We start from the raw sequence: 17,581 nt of genomic DNA, 5'->3' as shown, positions 1-17,581 counted from the left end.
TCAGGTAGGAGTTTTTTCTATATGAATTATTATTATTGGTCTCCTATTTGCTCTGAAGACATATCCACAATAAAATACTATTTCCATGACAGCAGTAAATGGTAATCTCCATGCAACATAAACTGTAATTTCAGAACATGCATGTTATTTAAAAAAAATAAAAATTTAAGGTGCCTTGAGAATGCTGGCAGTTTTACATTTGGAACATACAGTTAGTGTGTGTATATATATATATTTACATCAGAACTGCCCAACTTTACCTTACAAGCTTCAGATTTAGGAAAATATACAGTACTTTTGCATATAATGGTATATTCCTTGTAGCCCCTGAGTCAAGTATAGAGGATTTAAATTAAAAAAAAAAAGGAAAAACAGCCATTAAAAGCACTTACATTTTTATGTGAAGTAATAGTATAAAAGTATTATTTCCCAGGAAGACCAGGATCAGAAACATGCCTATGAAGACTCAAGATTCCTACAGTGCTTAGTGAAGATTCTGGCAAGGAAGGGTGCCTAATTGGCTGGAGATAAGTTTTACAATGCTGTGGGGGACACTCTGCAGACTGGTCACGTTCTTGATCTAAAAAAGAAGCCAGGTTGTCTTCTGAGGCTGTATTAAGATGCACTCCACTTGAGAGGGATTCTTTGGATTTAAGTTTCGATTTTTCAAGGTTTAGAAATTCAGGACACTGGAAGGGAGGAGAAGAAACAAGATAGTAATAATTAAATCGGTCTCTTCCAGGCTCTTGTTCTGCTCAGAATTAGCACATTCAGATAGTTGCTGGTAAACCATGTTTGAAAATTAAGCAGTGTACAGAAATATTTTTACATGGCACTGCATTTGATTTGATGTAATTGAATGCAATTCTGTTGATTAATTGTAGAAGCCTGGATATCTTGTCCCCTCCTCAGACTTGCTCAAATGACATCAAGATACACATATGAACAGCCCGATCTCAAGGACTGAATGCTCTTGAGACCTGATCTAAGAGTCTAATGGATTTCAACATTCTCGAATATGCAGTTTTGTTTCAGAACATAACTCTGCAATTGCATCATTCTGAACATTATAACCATTTGGATTCCAGTCTCAGCACACAGTTCTTCACTTTTAAACTCGGAATTTCTGTGAAGTGTGCGGTGCCTCTGCTGATGTTTGCAGAGGGTGGCCATATTTCTGTTCAGACAGAAATATGTGTATATGTTTTGTGCAGGTATATGCACGGTGGGTTTACACTTCTGAAAACTACTGCCTTGCATGTGCTGCCCTGATAATCTTTATGCATGTGAACTGATGCCTTCTTGATGTGTTGGACTTACTGGGCCCATATACGTTCCAGCATATGCATGAGGAATCTGACACAGCCAAGCACGCTGGATTTAGTAATCATATGCTACATGACTGATCTGGGATTCCTAGACATGCAGCAGCCTGTTTGGAAATAATACACCACATCTCTGCCCAAGCTGTTAAACTCCAGAAATCTCAAACAAATTTGGAAAATCATCAAATTTTGCCTGAACAGAACTGGGGCGGAAAACATGGAAAACATGTATTGGGAAATGCAGGTATATCACAGCTCTCTAAGTTCATGTTTCCAGCAGTAGCAAGGGACAGGACATAAGAATGGTTTTAGCCCCTCCCACTTTCATATGTGTTTAACCAGCATGCGGCATCAGCTGGACTTGTCTCCCTGTACCTTGAGGAAAACATAGTCATGGTGCTTCTCAGGACTTCATGAACGGGATCTATGGCAGATGCACATAGATCCGTGCAGGCAGGTCTGATGCTAGGAAAGTGTTCGTGGTTTACAGCCGTGTCTGGCATTTGCCATTTCTGCTAACTTTTGTGAAGAGCATGATAATTAAGTAAAGCAGTCTGATTACAAGACCATTGTATGGATCTCCACAACACGCACAGAAGATGTGGCTTCTGAAACTGTGGTATCTAAGTCCGCTGTGGAGGTGCTAGGTCAAAATAATAATTTCATATCCCTTAAACTAGTGAACAAGCACCTAGATGGGTATGCATTTCTTCCATCATAAGCTAAAAAGATGAGCAAACCTCTTTTGGTCTTACTGGACATGTACGCACCTGAGATGAAGGACTGAAACTTCTGTCTGTTTTAATTGACGCTGCAGGCTGAAGCTTTTGTATCCCCCGGCTGGCTGGCTGCTGATACTCTGCGCCTGCAGTCACCATGCTATAGGCAGGCGGAATGAGCGCTGACTGCCTTTGCAGAAGCTGCAGGATGGTTTGGATATCAGAAGTCATCTGGGATTCAAGCCTAGAGAAGCAACACAAAATCAGATACCTCATGGTCAGGAATAGGTATATTTTAACATACTGATTACAGATGCATTCAAGAGGGACCTGCAGCTTATTAATAAAGCAAACTATTGCTTGTTCTGACATGACCGTGTCTTAAATAGGAAAGAACAGAAGAGGGAGTACTGAGCCCTTCCAAAGCTTGCTGGCTCTCCCTTTCCTTTGCAGAACATAGCTGCGTGCTTGTCTCTGATCTTTTTGCTATGTTAAGAATGAGTTCATTACTGTCCCTTAGGTTTGCAACAAAAAGTAACATGGGGACCAGGTCTTTGGTTGAAATTAACTGGAATAAACGTAGTGTCTTCATTGTAACTAAATTGATTTGTACTGGCTGAGGATGGGACACTCTGATGCATCTGACAATTAATTCTAACGTTCTCAATGCTAATACAATGCACTGAAATAAGCAGAAAACCACATTTGTGTTTTTCCACAGTTAGAAAATGAAAGATGCTTTCAAGATCATTAAAAACCACAACAGCCCAAGTCTCCTTACTGTGAAAATTTATTCAGACTTATTCAGGCCTCAGAATTAATGTCATCATTTCTGATGTTCAAGTTTAGTAGCTTTTTTCTCTTTTTTTCCCTTTTCATAATTTTGTATATGACTTCTGAAACACTTGAGCTGCTTATCTTGTTCATGCTTACAATTCCATAGCACTGAAATGATTTTCGAACAGTCTTGCCAAGATGCGTGACAAACTCAGCAATAGGTAATGCCTATGGTGTCTCCCCAGCTGCTGGAAGGCTACAGAACATGCTATGACAGACTGTAGTACAGCTATATAGCCTTCTGTATTGCAACTCATCTTCTGACAGAGTAAACAAATCGTTGTCAGCAGCCTTTAAAGTCGTGAATGTTAACTACTTGGGCTCCTACAGCAGCAGAATTGATCCTGTGCTGACAGATTTTTGCTTTCACCGGGTGCTTCACTGATATTATTTTTTATCATGTTGGAGTTGTCCATTGCCTGTGTTGTTTATTTATAAAAGCATCTATGAAATTAATCTGAAAGGTATGCCCACAGGATATTTAGGATGCTGTTTCTTCCTTTATTGGGAGAAGCTGGTTTTGTGGCATCAGCTCTCATAAAGAAAGGCCCAAACCCGGAGGTTACAGTCAATCATGCCTTACTCGCGCTCTTGTTCAGCTCCCTTGGGTTCTTTGCTACTTGCAAAGTGCTGGTCTCACACAAGCATGATGCTAATGCCACAGGGGAAAATACTGCAGCAGCAGCAACATGCCACCATCCAGACAGCTTCCATCTGCTAAACCTGGGCCTTAACATCTCAGTGAATAAAAGGGATTTAGCATGGGAGGACTTGCATCAACGATTGTCTTTGGCTTTGAATTAACTCTAAAATTGCTCCCTTCTTACTTTGTTAGCACTTGATGGGAGTTTCCCGCTACTTCAAATCAAAGAGTACCTCTGGTAGTCTTTGTTCATCATCATTGCATATATAACTTCTCCCTCCTTTCTCCAAAATTTAAAACAAGTCCATGTCATGCTACCGAAGGATGAACAAACAGGAGAACGTTAGATGCTTGGCCACAGCCTCCATGAAATTCCAATTGCTTAAAGAGGAGAAACAGAGATAGCTCTAGGGGCATATTCCTTGTATAATGGCTTTCCAGCCTTCTATATCCATTTAATAATTTGAGTGTTATGCCAAGCCTCTAACGTGGCACAGAAAAGGTCAGAAAGAAATGATCCTGCTTTTTAGTCCAGCAGGTCAGATCTGAGCAGCATAGAATGCTGCTCAGATATAAGCAGCATAGAATGTTGTCTTTTACATTGATAGAAGACCCAGCAAAGCCCCAAATCCTGAAAGCATGAAAAGCTTTAAAAAAATGAGAAGAGTTAAAGAATAAAATGATTTAATAAAATCCATAACAATTTAAATCTTAGTTCATCAGCAACAATGATATTTTCTCACTCAAAAAAATACTGAGAACTTGCATAAGAATTTGCTAAAACTATGGGTGAATTCAAGATATAACTTCAGTTTCAAGAGGTTAAGATTTCAGGAAAAGAAATGTAACCAAAAGGCTACACACTGTTGATGGGGAACATGCAGCTGTTTAGTTGTGTGACATATACAGTTACTTAGATTACTTGACTTTACTGCAATTAGAAATTACGTCGATTTAGGCTTACATGTTAAAAATGTCTTTTTAATGTACTATATAGTATTCTGAAATGAAAAATACTATGGCTTGATTGGCTTATGGTAGATGAAGGAAGCAATATGCAGTTAACCTGGCTTTAAACTGATTGCTAAAATATACAGCACAGAATACCAATGAAGAGCTAATAAAGTATAATTAGGGCTGAGTGTGTGTCATAGTATTTGTCACATAAAAATATTGAAAGTAATGGAATTGCAGAGTGAAAATAATAAAAAAGCCACAGACCTGAGTATAGGGCAATTTAAAATTAAGTGAAATTACATGGTAAATTATAGTGTAGGATGGATCAAAATTCTGTAACCATATTTTTAAGATGCTATAAGCTATGCTACTTAGCTGCCAGCAAAGAGTAATGTATCAGAGAGCAAAAGAGAGAAGGAAGAGGCATTTTATTAAGCAAAAGTAATAACGGATTCTGACAAAGAAAGCATCTGTTTTCTGTTGTAACAGGTATAAGTATTTTGCCTTTGCATACACCCATGTCTTACTTATTAATAATGAGACAGTTGCAAAATAAGTTAATACATCAAAAAGGGAATTTGTCTTTCTTAAACAAGGCAGCTGTTTTACTTTGGGTCTCCAGGAAAGAAAAAGTACTTCAGATATTGAAGATACTGAAAGTTGTCCTTTTGTGGATACGTAAATATCTAGGAATCATTGTTAAGGGAACAGCATTCTGGGTGAGGTGAGATTTAAATTTCACAAGTTTAGGTACATCACTACAGCTCCGTCATTAAAAAGTTGGTCTCCTAAACAGTCAATCGAGGAGAAAGACTCTTCTGCAAGGCAATTCAGAGTAGCTAATGTGGGTACCTAGAGGTACCTAGACATGAATATTCTGGCAATGAATTATAAATTTTGTACCCAGCATTCCCAGAATAAGTTTTTCCAAGAATCTGGAAGACTGAACTTAGGTGATATTTAGGCTCCTCAGAATACATATAAACAACAAAGTGATATTCCCATCAGGCATATTTTTGTACTTTTGAGCTTCTATAGATCTGAATGCTTTTGGAAACTTCCTGCGCAAATTCATTCCTCCTGTAGTGTCATTAATATCAGTTGTATTATGTACTCTTTCACACATATCTTTTTTTTGGTCATATCTCTGTTTTTACCTGTTCAGTTGTTCTTGAAGTAAATCTAATCGATTCTCCACTTCCCCATATATGAAGTCACTTTCAGTTTCACAGATGCCCCATGCAACATGGGGTAATGCTGACTGAGTTGGGGAGTCCTGGTACTCCTGGATGTTCTCCTGCTCCCAGTCTCTTTTATCACTGATACCTGATGAAAAACAAAGCATATAAAAGTATAGTTTCATATACATGCTGTTAGACAGGGGTTGGCACCCCTCAAGCATCCCACTTACTAGTGTTTCTCAAAACCTTGAAAGTCAAATCGGTACGCTGGCACACTGCTTGAACAACTCTCTTTGCTCCTTACTACTACCTAAGGAAAGATAAAAGTGGTCACATCCAAAAATGATAAAATTATGACCTAACAATAGCAAAATGCTAACATTTTGAAGCTGTAGATAAACAAGCAGCTTTGTCTAGTCAGCATCATCAGAGTTCTGCCACTGAATGGCTCCTATTTCTTTAATTTTCTTTCTATTATTTTACCAATGAAGCCTCAATTTTTTCAAGGTTTTTTTTAGCAATTTGTTGTTCACTGAAATTAGAAATATTTGTTCTAACCTAAGTGCATTAAATGATGTATTTGAATGTCTTTGATTGTGTGTTTCAGAGACCTGGCTAAAACCTCTTCTCTTGCCCTTGAAGTTGAAGTTGCCCTTGCTATTGAAGTATATTTACTGTTTAGCTTTTTGGTGTAAAAGGAGGACTTGCTGCATTGCATTTACGGCACTGATCATGCATTACATCAGTGCATTGGAATGTCCCCTCTAGAGAAAGTTGCCAGACCTCAGCTAGTTGCCTTTCTTACCAATAATTGTAACACTGCTTGTCTTAACAAGGTTGGTGAAGTGTAATATGTTTTCTCTGAGACAGAGGCCATTTAATGCAGCTCATACTGCTTGCAAAGGGATACTGGTTATTATTTTCAAAAAGGAAATTAATTTTCTTTGATGTAGCTTTTAGCATCACTAGTCTCCAACCCAACCCTTCAATTGTAGTGTAAAGCATGTCTCAGAGGCTCTTACAGTACTGTGGGGTGAAAGGTGCCAGTTCATTTTGCTTAATAATTTGTGAATCCTAAAAAAATGAAATATTCAGCATTGCTGGGTCATTCGGAGATCCCTTTAATGTTAAATGACGCTTCACAGTAAATAATTCTTTTTTTTCTTTTTTTCCTTTTTCGTTTTTCCTGTTTGAACTACAGGTAAAATTTTGGATGAAGATAGAGAAAATAAATTTATTTCAAGATAAAAAAGGCCCACTTGCATAATTATGATCTTACTTCAGAGTTTCAGCTAGCTTGCTGAATTTAGTTCCCCTTCTAATCCTTATATATTGTATATACAATATATAAAGTATATAAAAACATACTCTTTATATGAGCCATTTGTATTTATTTATTTATCTCCAGCCCTTTGTAAAAAAAATGATGATGACTACTCCAGGCCCCACCCTGTACCTGCTGTGCCCAAGTTCCATCCCTCTTGTCCCTCCCAGTTCTTGGCTCTCTGTGATCAATCACTGCACCTTACCACCCAACAGAACTCAGGGGCCCTCCTTCCTTTTGCCTGGATTTCTGGTTTGAGCTATTTCTCCTTCCTCTTTCAATTTGCTTAATTTACACCTCTGTGCATTTATTAATTAGTTTACATTCCTGGCTCTAGGCTGTTTCTCCTGTTCACCAAGCTGGTGAAAGGCTACAAATAATTTCTCATGGGATATATTAGTTTGCACATATCCTTATCTGATGCAGAATGAAGATCTTGCTGTGAGCTTTGCAGAGACTACAGGCGACACGTTTAGGACGAACCGTGCTTTTTCTACATCTACCCCGCCCCCCGCCTCAAGCCTTTGTTACTTTGAGGGAATCTGTTGTCACACAGGCAGTCAAAAATTGCTCAGTACCACTCAGATTCTCCTCTGCTGTGATAAAAAAGGCTATTAAAACTTTAACACCTGTTCAGTACAACTCCCATTAGGGTTGTATTTGTAATTATTTAACTACATGAAGTTACAGAATGTATTAAAAGTTCTTACTGTGCTCAGGCTGCTGCTTCAACATACAGCTGGACAAAATCCTCGACTGCTTATAAAGCATCAGCCTCTGTTGCATGAGCAGTTGGATTTGAATGCCACATCCCCCAGTAGTCCCTGAATGGTTTGCTCAGAGCTTCTCCTAGCACTTCTCTTGGCACTGCATGCTGATAACTCAGCATAGGTTGTATTCATTTCACACTTGTGACATTTTTCTAAACAATCATAGTAGCCAGAGCCATGTTTCAAAGAAAAGAGAAGAAAACACAGTGTGGGTGACATGTGAGAGGTTTGTCCAAATGCTATTAGCTAATCCTTTTCAAACACATCTTTGAGCAGTGTTGCTCTAAGTAAAAAAATAATAATAATAATAAAAAAATTCCTGCTCAGATTTAGTATTTCAAGCAGATTTAGCCAGGAAGGGGAGCTCTCACTACGTGACTCCAAGTGGAGGAGGAGACTTGCTTCTCTTTTTTATCAGAGAAAGGTGCTTACTGCATTGTCTGATCTTTGGTCAGCAGGTGGTAGAGGGTTTCCTGGAGCTGTAGAGAGTGTTTGAATTTCATGTGATATGACCTATAACTGTTTTTATGCACTGAGCAGAAGGAAGGGGGAAGAGATTTCATCTTGACTACACAGAAACCTGTTCAGCTTCTCAGCCACTTAAGCCAACAGAAGGATAGAGGAAAATAGTCTCAGAGAAGCATGTCATTTGGTTTTAGCAGGCACACGTGGTGCAATTTGCAGTGTCCAATGAAGTTGGAAAGCTCTCAGCAAAGTGAAGTGAGCAGACTCTGACAAATTCAGGGGTAAAATTTTAAACTGTGGATGTGGGTGCGATGGATGTTGTAAATCCAGTGGATTTACTCTTAAGCAGTGAATTTCAGGAGTAGAAACTAAAAATACAGGCCATACCTTTCACTGCTTTTTAATGTCCTGTAACAAGCAAGTTGTTGGTTATTTTACACAATAAATCATTCAATAAAATCACATATTTTTCAATGCCGTGGATTATCCCAGGGAAATCACGCTGGTTTTTGTCCCAGAATATGTATTTATAGACTATTACAATAAACATTTAATGTGTGACAAAGCAAATGAATTGGTACTCAAATTATAAAATAAGTTCATACACTAGGAGCAAGTTAATACACTATAAGATACGGTATTGTACTGTTCTAAGCATCTTTTCAGGTACTTCCACATCCACAAGTATCCCCAGAAAAGCCCAACAGCAGTTGCAACTTTAGAACCAACTATGTTCTTCCAGGGCTTGAAGAATCCTGGACTGAGAACTAAATCAATAAATGTATAACTTGGTTCACTTGAACAATTCAAGAATCAATCTTATAGCCCAAATAATGACCAAGTGAAAATAGAAAATAGCACTTTTCCGCAATATATAGATTACCAGCTATGGGGAAATTATCAGGTCTTCTCCAGAGCCATATGTTTTAACATTACGAGTTGCATTTCAGGATTATGAGAGAGAAGTTTATGCAGTTTCTGCCCACGTTATCCAATACTTTATTAATAGTCTTTCCATTCATCAACAGTAATGACCAAAGTTTAAAACAAAGCTAAAGATAATTAAATATATATCAGTCACAGTGGTAATGAATTGTGGTAGCTTTATACAAGTGCATTGGTATTCAAGAATTATACGTGGATTATAAACATACATACATACAAGCAGAGTTTACTTCAAAATGTCATTGTGTTTATAACTGCTTTTATGGCAAGTTATAACCAGTCTCTAATTAATAGCAGGAATAAGAATTTAGTTTAAAACATATATCAGTCAAAGCTGATCCTATTTTATTGACCTTGAAGTTTTTATGAAAGTTGCAAGAAAGGTAATGAGCTTTCACACACATTACCAGCAGTGCTAGATTACCAAGTGGAAAAAAGAATGTGGTCTTAATCAAAATATGTAACCTTTAGACATGCTAAATTTAGCTGAAATAAAATCTGCGATAGGTTGCCTTGGAAAACGTTGCTATAGCTGCAAGGACACGTTTCTGGCTATTGATAGGGGAAAGGTAAGATTTCAAATTGCAGTATGTATGCAACAAGTTTACGTGGTGTAGATTTATATAGCTCTAACCTGAGGAGACCAGACTTCACATATTCATGCCTCTGAAATGTAAAAAATACATTGTTTGGCCTGATTAATCATTAGGATTGTTTAAAATTATAGTCTAAAAGCCTAAAGTTTATTGAATGATGGTTCGATGGTTAAATTGCCTCAATCGAAACAAACTGCTGGGGAAAACAGCATTAAACAGTAAATACGTAATTCTTCCCTTCAGACTGAAACAATTACAAATGAACTTTCGACAATATTTAAATTGTATATTAATCTGGGGCTTTTCATTAATTTCCCTTCATATAACTGAGAAAATTAATATTTTAGTATATTAGATGTAATTTTAATTATGTGCTTTAACTCTATGTAAAATTAACTGAGATTGCATAATAGTTTTTGATCATTTGTCATATACAAAATGCCAAACCTTTGTTCTTGTGTTTTACTTATGGAAGTCAGGATTTGGTCTGTGTGATGTAATGACAATCCTTTTAACCAACATGTGCAGCAAACCGGGATAGCATTCTTTCAAGCTATCATGAATTTTTTTCACTTAATTTTAGTTGTGCCTTGTCAATACAGAGAATGAAACTAATTACCTGAAAGCATTTTTTCGTGCATGTGCAACCATCACTAGGTTTATCTAGCTCTCATTATCTAGGATATTTTACTGTCACCCAACCCTGGCATGTCAAACACCCTTTGAGGGATTCTTTACCACTTTGAGTGCAGTTTTCATCCATGGGGACTCAGTGAAGTCCAGTACCGGTTGACAATTTTAAAGGGTTTGTTTAAATGGCTTTCCTAAGGCAGTTCAGTTACGAGATGATTTATTAACAAAGCCTGGAATAGCCTTTTGGAGGTTCTGTAATCCAGTCCCACAGCCAGTGTATTAAACTACATTAATCCTTTTGAGAAACCATAATTTTATAAACTAAAATATTTTTTCTTGTTAACCTTTCAGGAAACACAAAAGTAAATACTATGTAAAGAATCAATAGAACCATTCAGAAAATTATTTTTGATAATTAGATTAAAAAAGGATGTCTACTCACACTTTACAAAATAGCATCAGCTAGATTACCTTTGCAAGAATTGCTTCCTTTGTCAGCAAGAATTTCTTCTGTGCCATGAACCATTTCTTCAAAGTCCACCTCTGTGGTTTTCTCTGTAACAGATGGGTAATCAGCTGTCCCAGAGAACAGGGGCTTTTGCTCATCTTCAATGGAGGGCACAAAAGATGATGACCCACTTTTTTTCTCCTCAGAGTGTTTCTTAATAGATTGATAGTATCTGGTGGTGTCTCCTGAGTGTTCAGGATCACTCTGATCATTCTCTTTGAAATAATCTGTTAAATAGAAATAATTGTGTATAATAATACGCAGTTCATGAAATTGTATTCCGGTTTATTCTGGTCTGAGATGATGGAGATGATTATTATATCAGTTAGGAAGTTCACCAACTATTAGAATAAATTACTTTAAAGCCTTTTTTGATTCCTGTATCAGAGGAGATTTATATTTCTTTTGAAGTCCTAGAAGACATTTGCATGTATGTAGTAAGGATTCGTAGTCCCTAATCCATAACTCTTTATGCAAAATGCTGCTTATATCAAAACAGCAAAGGTTTTATCCAACACAGCCCTCCTGTTTTACTCACTGTTTTTTCCAGGTGAGGATGAGATTTGAGAAAGCCTTATATTCCAAATTTTTTTAAAATTAATTTATTATTTCATTCCCTCTTCCAATTTCTCACATTCTTGGGCATTTCTCACAGTCATGGATGTCAGATTCAGTATCAGAACTACCCATTTAAGTTATGCCCACATAAGAGCATCTTTGCTCATTATTCTTTTCCCAGAAAAGGCAAATGTATTAATCAACGACTTAACCTCAAAATGTCTGGGCCCACCTAAATAGAGAGCATATTTCTCCATGCTCATTACTGTCAAACCTATATTTAGGATTAATATGGTAGAGAGAAACCCTATTGGTACAAAAAGAAGGGAGTTTCTTGTCTGTCTTTGTGGGATCATCTCAAAACAACTTTCCAGAGTAGCCCAGATTCCTTAGCCTTGAGAATTAATTGCAATGCTCTGAACATCCAATCTTTTGAATAAGAAAAGTACACAACATACTGTGATATATACGGTAGCAGAATATCAGTCAAGTTGAGAATGAACCTTTCGTTCATCACGTTCGAGGTCTGTAGTGAGGAACAGCAGATTCAGTGCTCTTAAGAAGCGGCAAATAAAACTAGATTTAAAGCAGATGCCTTTAAAAACACATTGTAAAAATTAAATAGGAGTTAAACCCAAGAATGATCATTTATGAATATAGAGAACTCCTGATCTCTTTTCAGCATAAACTGGAAGCTAATTTCCAATTCAATATTTAGTCTTACCTATTTTTAACTGAAATGTCAAGATAATTCCAGTTCTGCTATTTATTTAAAACACATTTTAGCAGGGTAGTCTCAACAACATATAAATACTGTAACTAGTTTGCATTTACTTCCTGGGGAGACAGCATGATTTCCCATCTGCTTTGTGCTAATTACTAATCAACATAGCTCTGGAATGCCTGTAGTGTTTACAGCCTACAGCAGTGGTTAATACAACATTTAGTATATTCCCTAGGTTTCTTCTCTGTTTTCTGGTCACTATAAGGAAATGAAACTGTGGCGTCATCCAGTCCTCTTTATTTGCACATATAGAGAATGCAACATCTGTACAGAGCACGCAGAGTCCAGACATCTGTGAGCAATGAGGGCAGGTAATGGTGAACAAAATAAAACCAATACTAAAGCAGGCCTTCTGTAACTGTACCCTCTAGACCCTCCAAGGGCAATTAACACATCCCGGGACTGAAGTGACTTTATTTGGCTTCTGTTAAGCAGGATTACTTGCTATAAGTGATACTAGTGATACTCTGGTACTGTGAAGGCATCAACACAAATGCAAATGGACTGGCAGCGTAAAGCTTTTGGGGGATGCTCAGACTGGAGAGTGAAGTACCATGTTCTCTGCAATCCCATCTCCAAAACAGTACAAAACCAAAAGAAAGCTTCATAAGAAAATTCTACTGTAGATGTCTCCCATGGCTTTTCTTGTGGGAATATATGGTGAAATACATACAGTCATGCTACAGTAAATTGTCTTAATTACTTACTGCTTGAATGACTTCATCCTGTGAAAAAGACCGTCTAATGAAAGCTTGAAATTGCCATTTTTAGGGTAATTTTTTATGTTCATGGGATTTTGTGCACTAACGGTAGCTGTAATGAGCACCCTGCGGAATACAAATCAATCAGTGGACTAATTTTAAGAAGAGGTCATTGAGACTCTAATGAAAAAAATTGTGTAGCAGCTGAAGTATAACAGACCAGCTTATCTGTGATATTCACAGAATACTAAAATATCTAGAAACAAGAAGCCAGATTCTGCTAACAATTACACTGCTGTAAAACCAGGGTAATTCAATTGATATCCCTGCGTTTAGTCTCCATCTATATCAGAACAACAGAATATATTCTTTTCCAAATTCTGTCCCGGTATAAGGAACTTAACTGGCATTAGAAGGAAAGCGGAGATCTGTTGAATGCAGGGTCCTGCCTAATGAAATCAGGGAAGGTTTGTTCATCAGCTGATCTATTTCAAAATATGCATCTTTGGCTTTACTGCTGTTTCTTTATCTGCTAGCCATCTGACTACATTCAGAGAGTCAAAAGTTGTTTTCCTTTTAAAAGACTCCTATTTAATGCTAAAGATTCTTCTGTCTGGAGAATAATCCTGTGATACTCTGCACCTAGAGTAGGAATTAAAATGGAAACTGCATTTTTTATTTGGCTCTTCAGGACTTGATGATGGTGCAAGCTCTGTACCTCAGCTCAACAGCTTAGCAGTGCCTCTGTAGCTCAGTGGAAATATGTTACAAATAATACCTAGCTAGTGCTTTATTCAGACTATGAATTTCTCCCATTTCTCCTTCCTTTTGTAATGAAATCCAGTCATTGGTTTGGAATAAATTTTCCAGAAGAGAAGAGTTTTCTGTCTGTGTATGTGCATGTATGGATAAGTTCACTTTCTATCACACAAACTTGAGGTTTCCAAAGGTTTCTCTTCTCCTTTCTCTTCTGTTTCCAAAAGAAATGTAATCATTAACCCCCCCATCCTCATAATTCCTTCTTCCTTTTCCAGTAAGACGTTTCACTCTCTGATTCTGATTGCTAGAAACTATGTTTTGCTGAAGACGATTATTTTGTAACTTCCTGCTTTGCCAAACATGTAAAAACAACATTTACACTCTTTATGGGACTCATTTTAGCCTGTTATGTGTTTTGGGTGCCTGCCAAGTTTACAGGCAATGTCCTCTGACATTTGCTGTCTGGAAAATCCAAAATCTTCATAGTAATTATCAGAAGGTTTGTGTCCTGCTTTTCACGCTTGCACTGGCAAAGGAAGAGAAGAAGCAGCATTGTGATGAGGGCAATGAAATATAGGTATGACATGGACTCTCAGAAATACTGGCATAAAATCCAGCTTGGTGGGATGGTTACCAGAGTCAAACAAGTTTCTTTTGTGTGCCATGGTCAGCCTGTAGTATTGAAGTTTTGCATTATTCAGACAGTGGCAGTCTGCATGATCTAGATCTTAACATATTAGTCTGCTGCAAACAATATTGCTGAAAGTGTCAGTAATATATTACATGTGGAGCAGCATTGTTTAATATTACTGTAATTTCATTAACTGGAATTTGTCGTACTTAATCAGGCTAGCTATGTAGCCTACTGTTTCAGAAGGTGGCAAATTTTTACTCCCTTTTTCAGCCATCCAATAAAAAGTCCCATAATATGCCTAGACAAATTCAATTTTGTGCAGGAAATGAGGTGAATGACTTCCTCACCCCCACAGAAAGCAATTTATATCCTAAACCATAAAACAGATAATCCTCATCATTAACATGATCTGCGTAACTATAAATCTGTTCAGCAGACATGACATCTTCCCTTTGCTTTGAAAAAACCTACCATATTATTTTACGCTACACCAAGTATGTCCCTTGGTAAGGAGAAATGCACACTGCGACTTGGAAGGAGGGATGGTTGATTGCTCAAAAGGTCTGCAGATCCTCAGATTCCCAGCAAGTATTTTGGTTCAACTGTTACTAGCTCTTTTGTATGTGATATTCACAAATATTCCTGTGTTGGACAATCTGTCTGTCCTACATATGAACAAAATATTTGCTAGTCACTATGACTATTTCTTATCTGTTCTTTAATTTAAAAATGTCAGTTACCTTGTCAGAGAGCAGAAAAATGCCTTATGTGCCCACCCATGCACCACTGGCAGCGAATATTTGGAATGAAAAGTCAGTGACCAAGCATTTCAGCATATTCATGTTAAATACAATACAACAAACAGGGTTGAAAAGGTGCAAAATCTCAAAGATGTCAAAAAATCAAAAGCTGTTGATGCATAATTTGACCACTGATGTTCAAACCATGCCTATGTTTTCCACCATATAGATGGGGCGCAGCATAAAATCAGTCAGGGAAAATGGTAATCCTACTTCCTACAATCACTGCTTTTCACTTAGTGGTGTGAGAACAATATAATTGATACATAATATTTATATAAAATAAAAAATTACTGGTACTGTGCAGCAGGACCAGTGGGGTGATTCCAGAGAAGTCTACTCAAGTTGTATGCAGGCTAAACTACTCTATAAAATGCCAATCAGGGACTGCAGGGTTATTAAACTACTAATTAAAATGCTCCTAATTCTTTTTCCTTGCTGTTTGCTTCATACTTAGTTGAATGTGACTGGTATGGAGTACATTGCTAAATATAACTGAGTGCCGTCCGATAGACTAGGTAACGGAAGAATATAAAAAAGGAGGAAGCTGACTGCTTGTGAACACGAAAATGAAAAGCAACCCAGTGTCTGGTCATTCAGTAGATAACTGTTGCTATGGTGAAGATATACCTTTTTGCCATACTTTTCATATATCTAAGAATAAAAGAAAAAAGTTAAAGTAATTTGTATTCCTTTGAGATATATTATAACACTGAAATCCACAGGCAAGATGTCTGACATTTTTGTTCCTGTTGCCGTCCTTTCTTTGGCTTGGGTCTTTCAGATTGGGTCTCTTAACCCAGTCTGCAATTAATATTTTTACTTGAAAATTACATTCATACAGGACCTTCCAATGACAGACTTCAGAATGGATTTTTAATTCACAAGTTCTATTAACTCTTTATTGCTTAATTTTAGGGAATTTAAAATCTCCAGAGAGAAAACTGTACTGATTTGCAGTCTTACGGGAAACAGTATGAAGAACTTTAGTAGATTTATTTCCAATGGGAGAAAGCTGTGATCTCCACGATCTTTACAAATGCATGACAAGCAATAGATAAAATTCTGGACTTCATTTTGTATGCAACATTTGAAATGAGAGCTACTCCACCTTTGCTACCAGAAAATTTGTCTGAAAATGTTTTTGCCTTTGTCTATAGAGTTATTTAACCCTTCTCAAACATCAGAAAGTACTATAACTTACCCTGAATTCACTTAAAGAAATGTAAGACATTTATAAATCTAGAATTTTAGTGTTTGAGCTCTTGTCTCTCAGAATCAACTTGGCCTACACTCAGCCTCACAGTCCTGATGCTGCATATCGTGACATCTGGATGTTTGTCAAAACCAGCCTCAGCTCATGTCAGGACAAGGAACATGTCCCAGGGAAGGTCATCTGAAAGTCTGTTCCAGAAGATGAACAACTTGAACAAAGCGCTCTACCATTTTTCAGCTGAAGAGAAATTTGTCCGTTGTCAGGACAGTCTTCTATTGCCGTCATGATCATCTCAGGTCATGACTGGTGATCAGGGAAACTGAGAAGTGCTGCCTTCATAAACATTTTGGAGTGCCTGCTGAAAGCATAGCTTGCTCCAACATCTGCACATTACCAATACATCCCTGAGGACAAAATAGTACAGAAAAAAGCAAAAAATTTTAAGGAAAGTTTAATCATAAAGTCCTTATAACTAATAACTTGAAGTGATAAGAAAGCATAAATTAGTATCTCTAATGTTTTTTCTTGCTCCTTGGTGAAACATCATTGATGATTATAGCACTGTTCAAGTTAACAGAATGTCTAATTATTAGTAGTAGAAAAATTACTTACTTTTTGGATGGGTTTTAATGCATGAAAACTGTATGGAAAACCCACAAATTTACTGTGCATGAAAAAAGAAAAGTAGTTTGAAAGCTGTGCAAAATGTCTATTGGATAGCCTGAAAAGTTCAGATCTAAATATTTTCTAAATGATCTCAGCTGAAAAAATGAAAATTGGTTTGATCAGGAGAAGGAGTTGGTCCTAAAGCTCTGAAAACAAACTGCACTGTTAAAATCTGCAGTGCACTTTGTATAGCAAGGGTCTCTGAACAGGAAAACTATTTATGTATCACATATAATATAGTAATAATGCTTAGTACAGTGAGAGAATTAACATAAAGGATGCCTTTCACAAACACTTTATTTGCTTTTGTTAATCTAAATAATCACATAGTATTCTGATGGTTAGTTGCACTAGAATTCACTTTTAAAAGTGGAAAGTTAGATTTGTAGCTTTTTAGTTATAATTAGAGGAAGTAGTAAAGCACACAGTGCCTACTCAGTGATAAAGGTATTTTTTCACAGCATTATAAGGACCTGGATTACTGAGGACCACAGGATTATAAATTTAATTTAGCAACAGTGCCAGATTTTTATGGTAAGATGAGGACTGGCTACATTACT

The 17,581-nt window shown here is 37.0% G+C and overlaps 1 protein-coding gene across 1 annotated transcript in view; it reads right to left on the bottom strand.

The window, feature by feature from the left end:
- Positions 1-422: 422 nt before the first annotated feature.
- KCNH7 (potassium voltage-gated channel subfamily H member 7) overlaps positions 423-17,581 on the bottom strand; it is a 237,920-nt gene continuing 220,761 nt past the window's right edge. Inside the window, exons 13-16 of the mRNA XM_075511509.1 lie at positions 10,867-11,118; positions 5,639-5,807; positions 2,096-2,288; positions 423-689 (exon numbers count right to left, since the gene is read on the bottom strand). Of these exons, the coding sequence (XP_075367624.1) occupies positions 423-689; positions 2,096-2,288; positions 5,639-5,807; positions 10,867-11,118 (881 nt within the window). The remainder of the gene's footprint in view (positions 690-2,095; positions 2,289-5,638; positions 5,808-10,866; positions 11,119-17,581) is intronic.

The sequence above is a fragment of the Mycteria americana genome, chromosome 9, assembly GCF_035582795.1.
Source record: "Mycteria americana isolate JAX WOST 10 ecotype Jacksonville Zoo and Gardens chromosome 9, USCA_MyAme_1.0, whole genome shotgun sequence".
Taxonomy (NCBI): domain Eukaryota; kingdom Metazoa; phylum Chordata; class Aves; order Ciconiiformes; family Ciconiidae; genus Mycteria; species Mycteria americana.
This window is presented reverse-complemented; position numbering and strand designations above follow the sequence as displayed.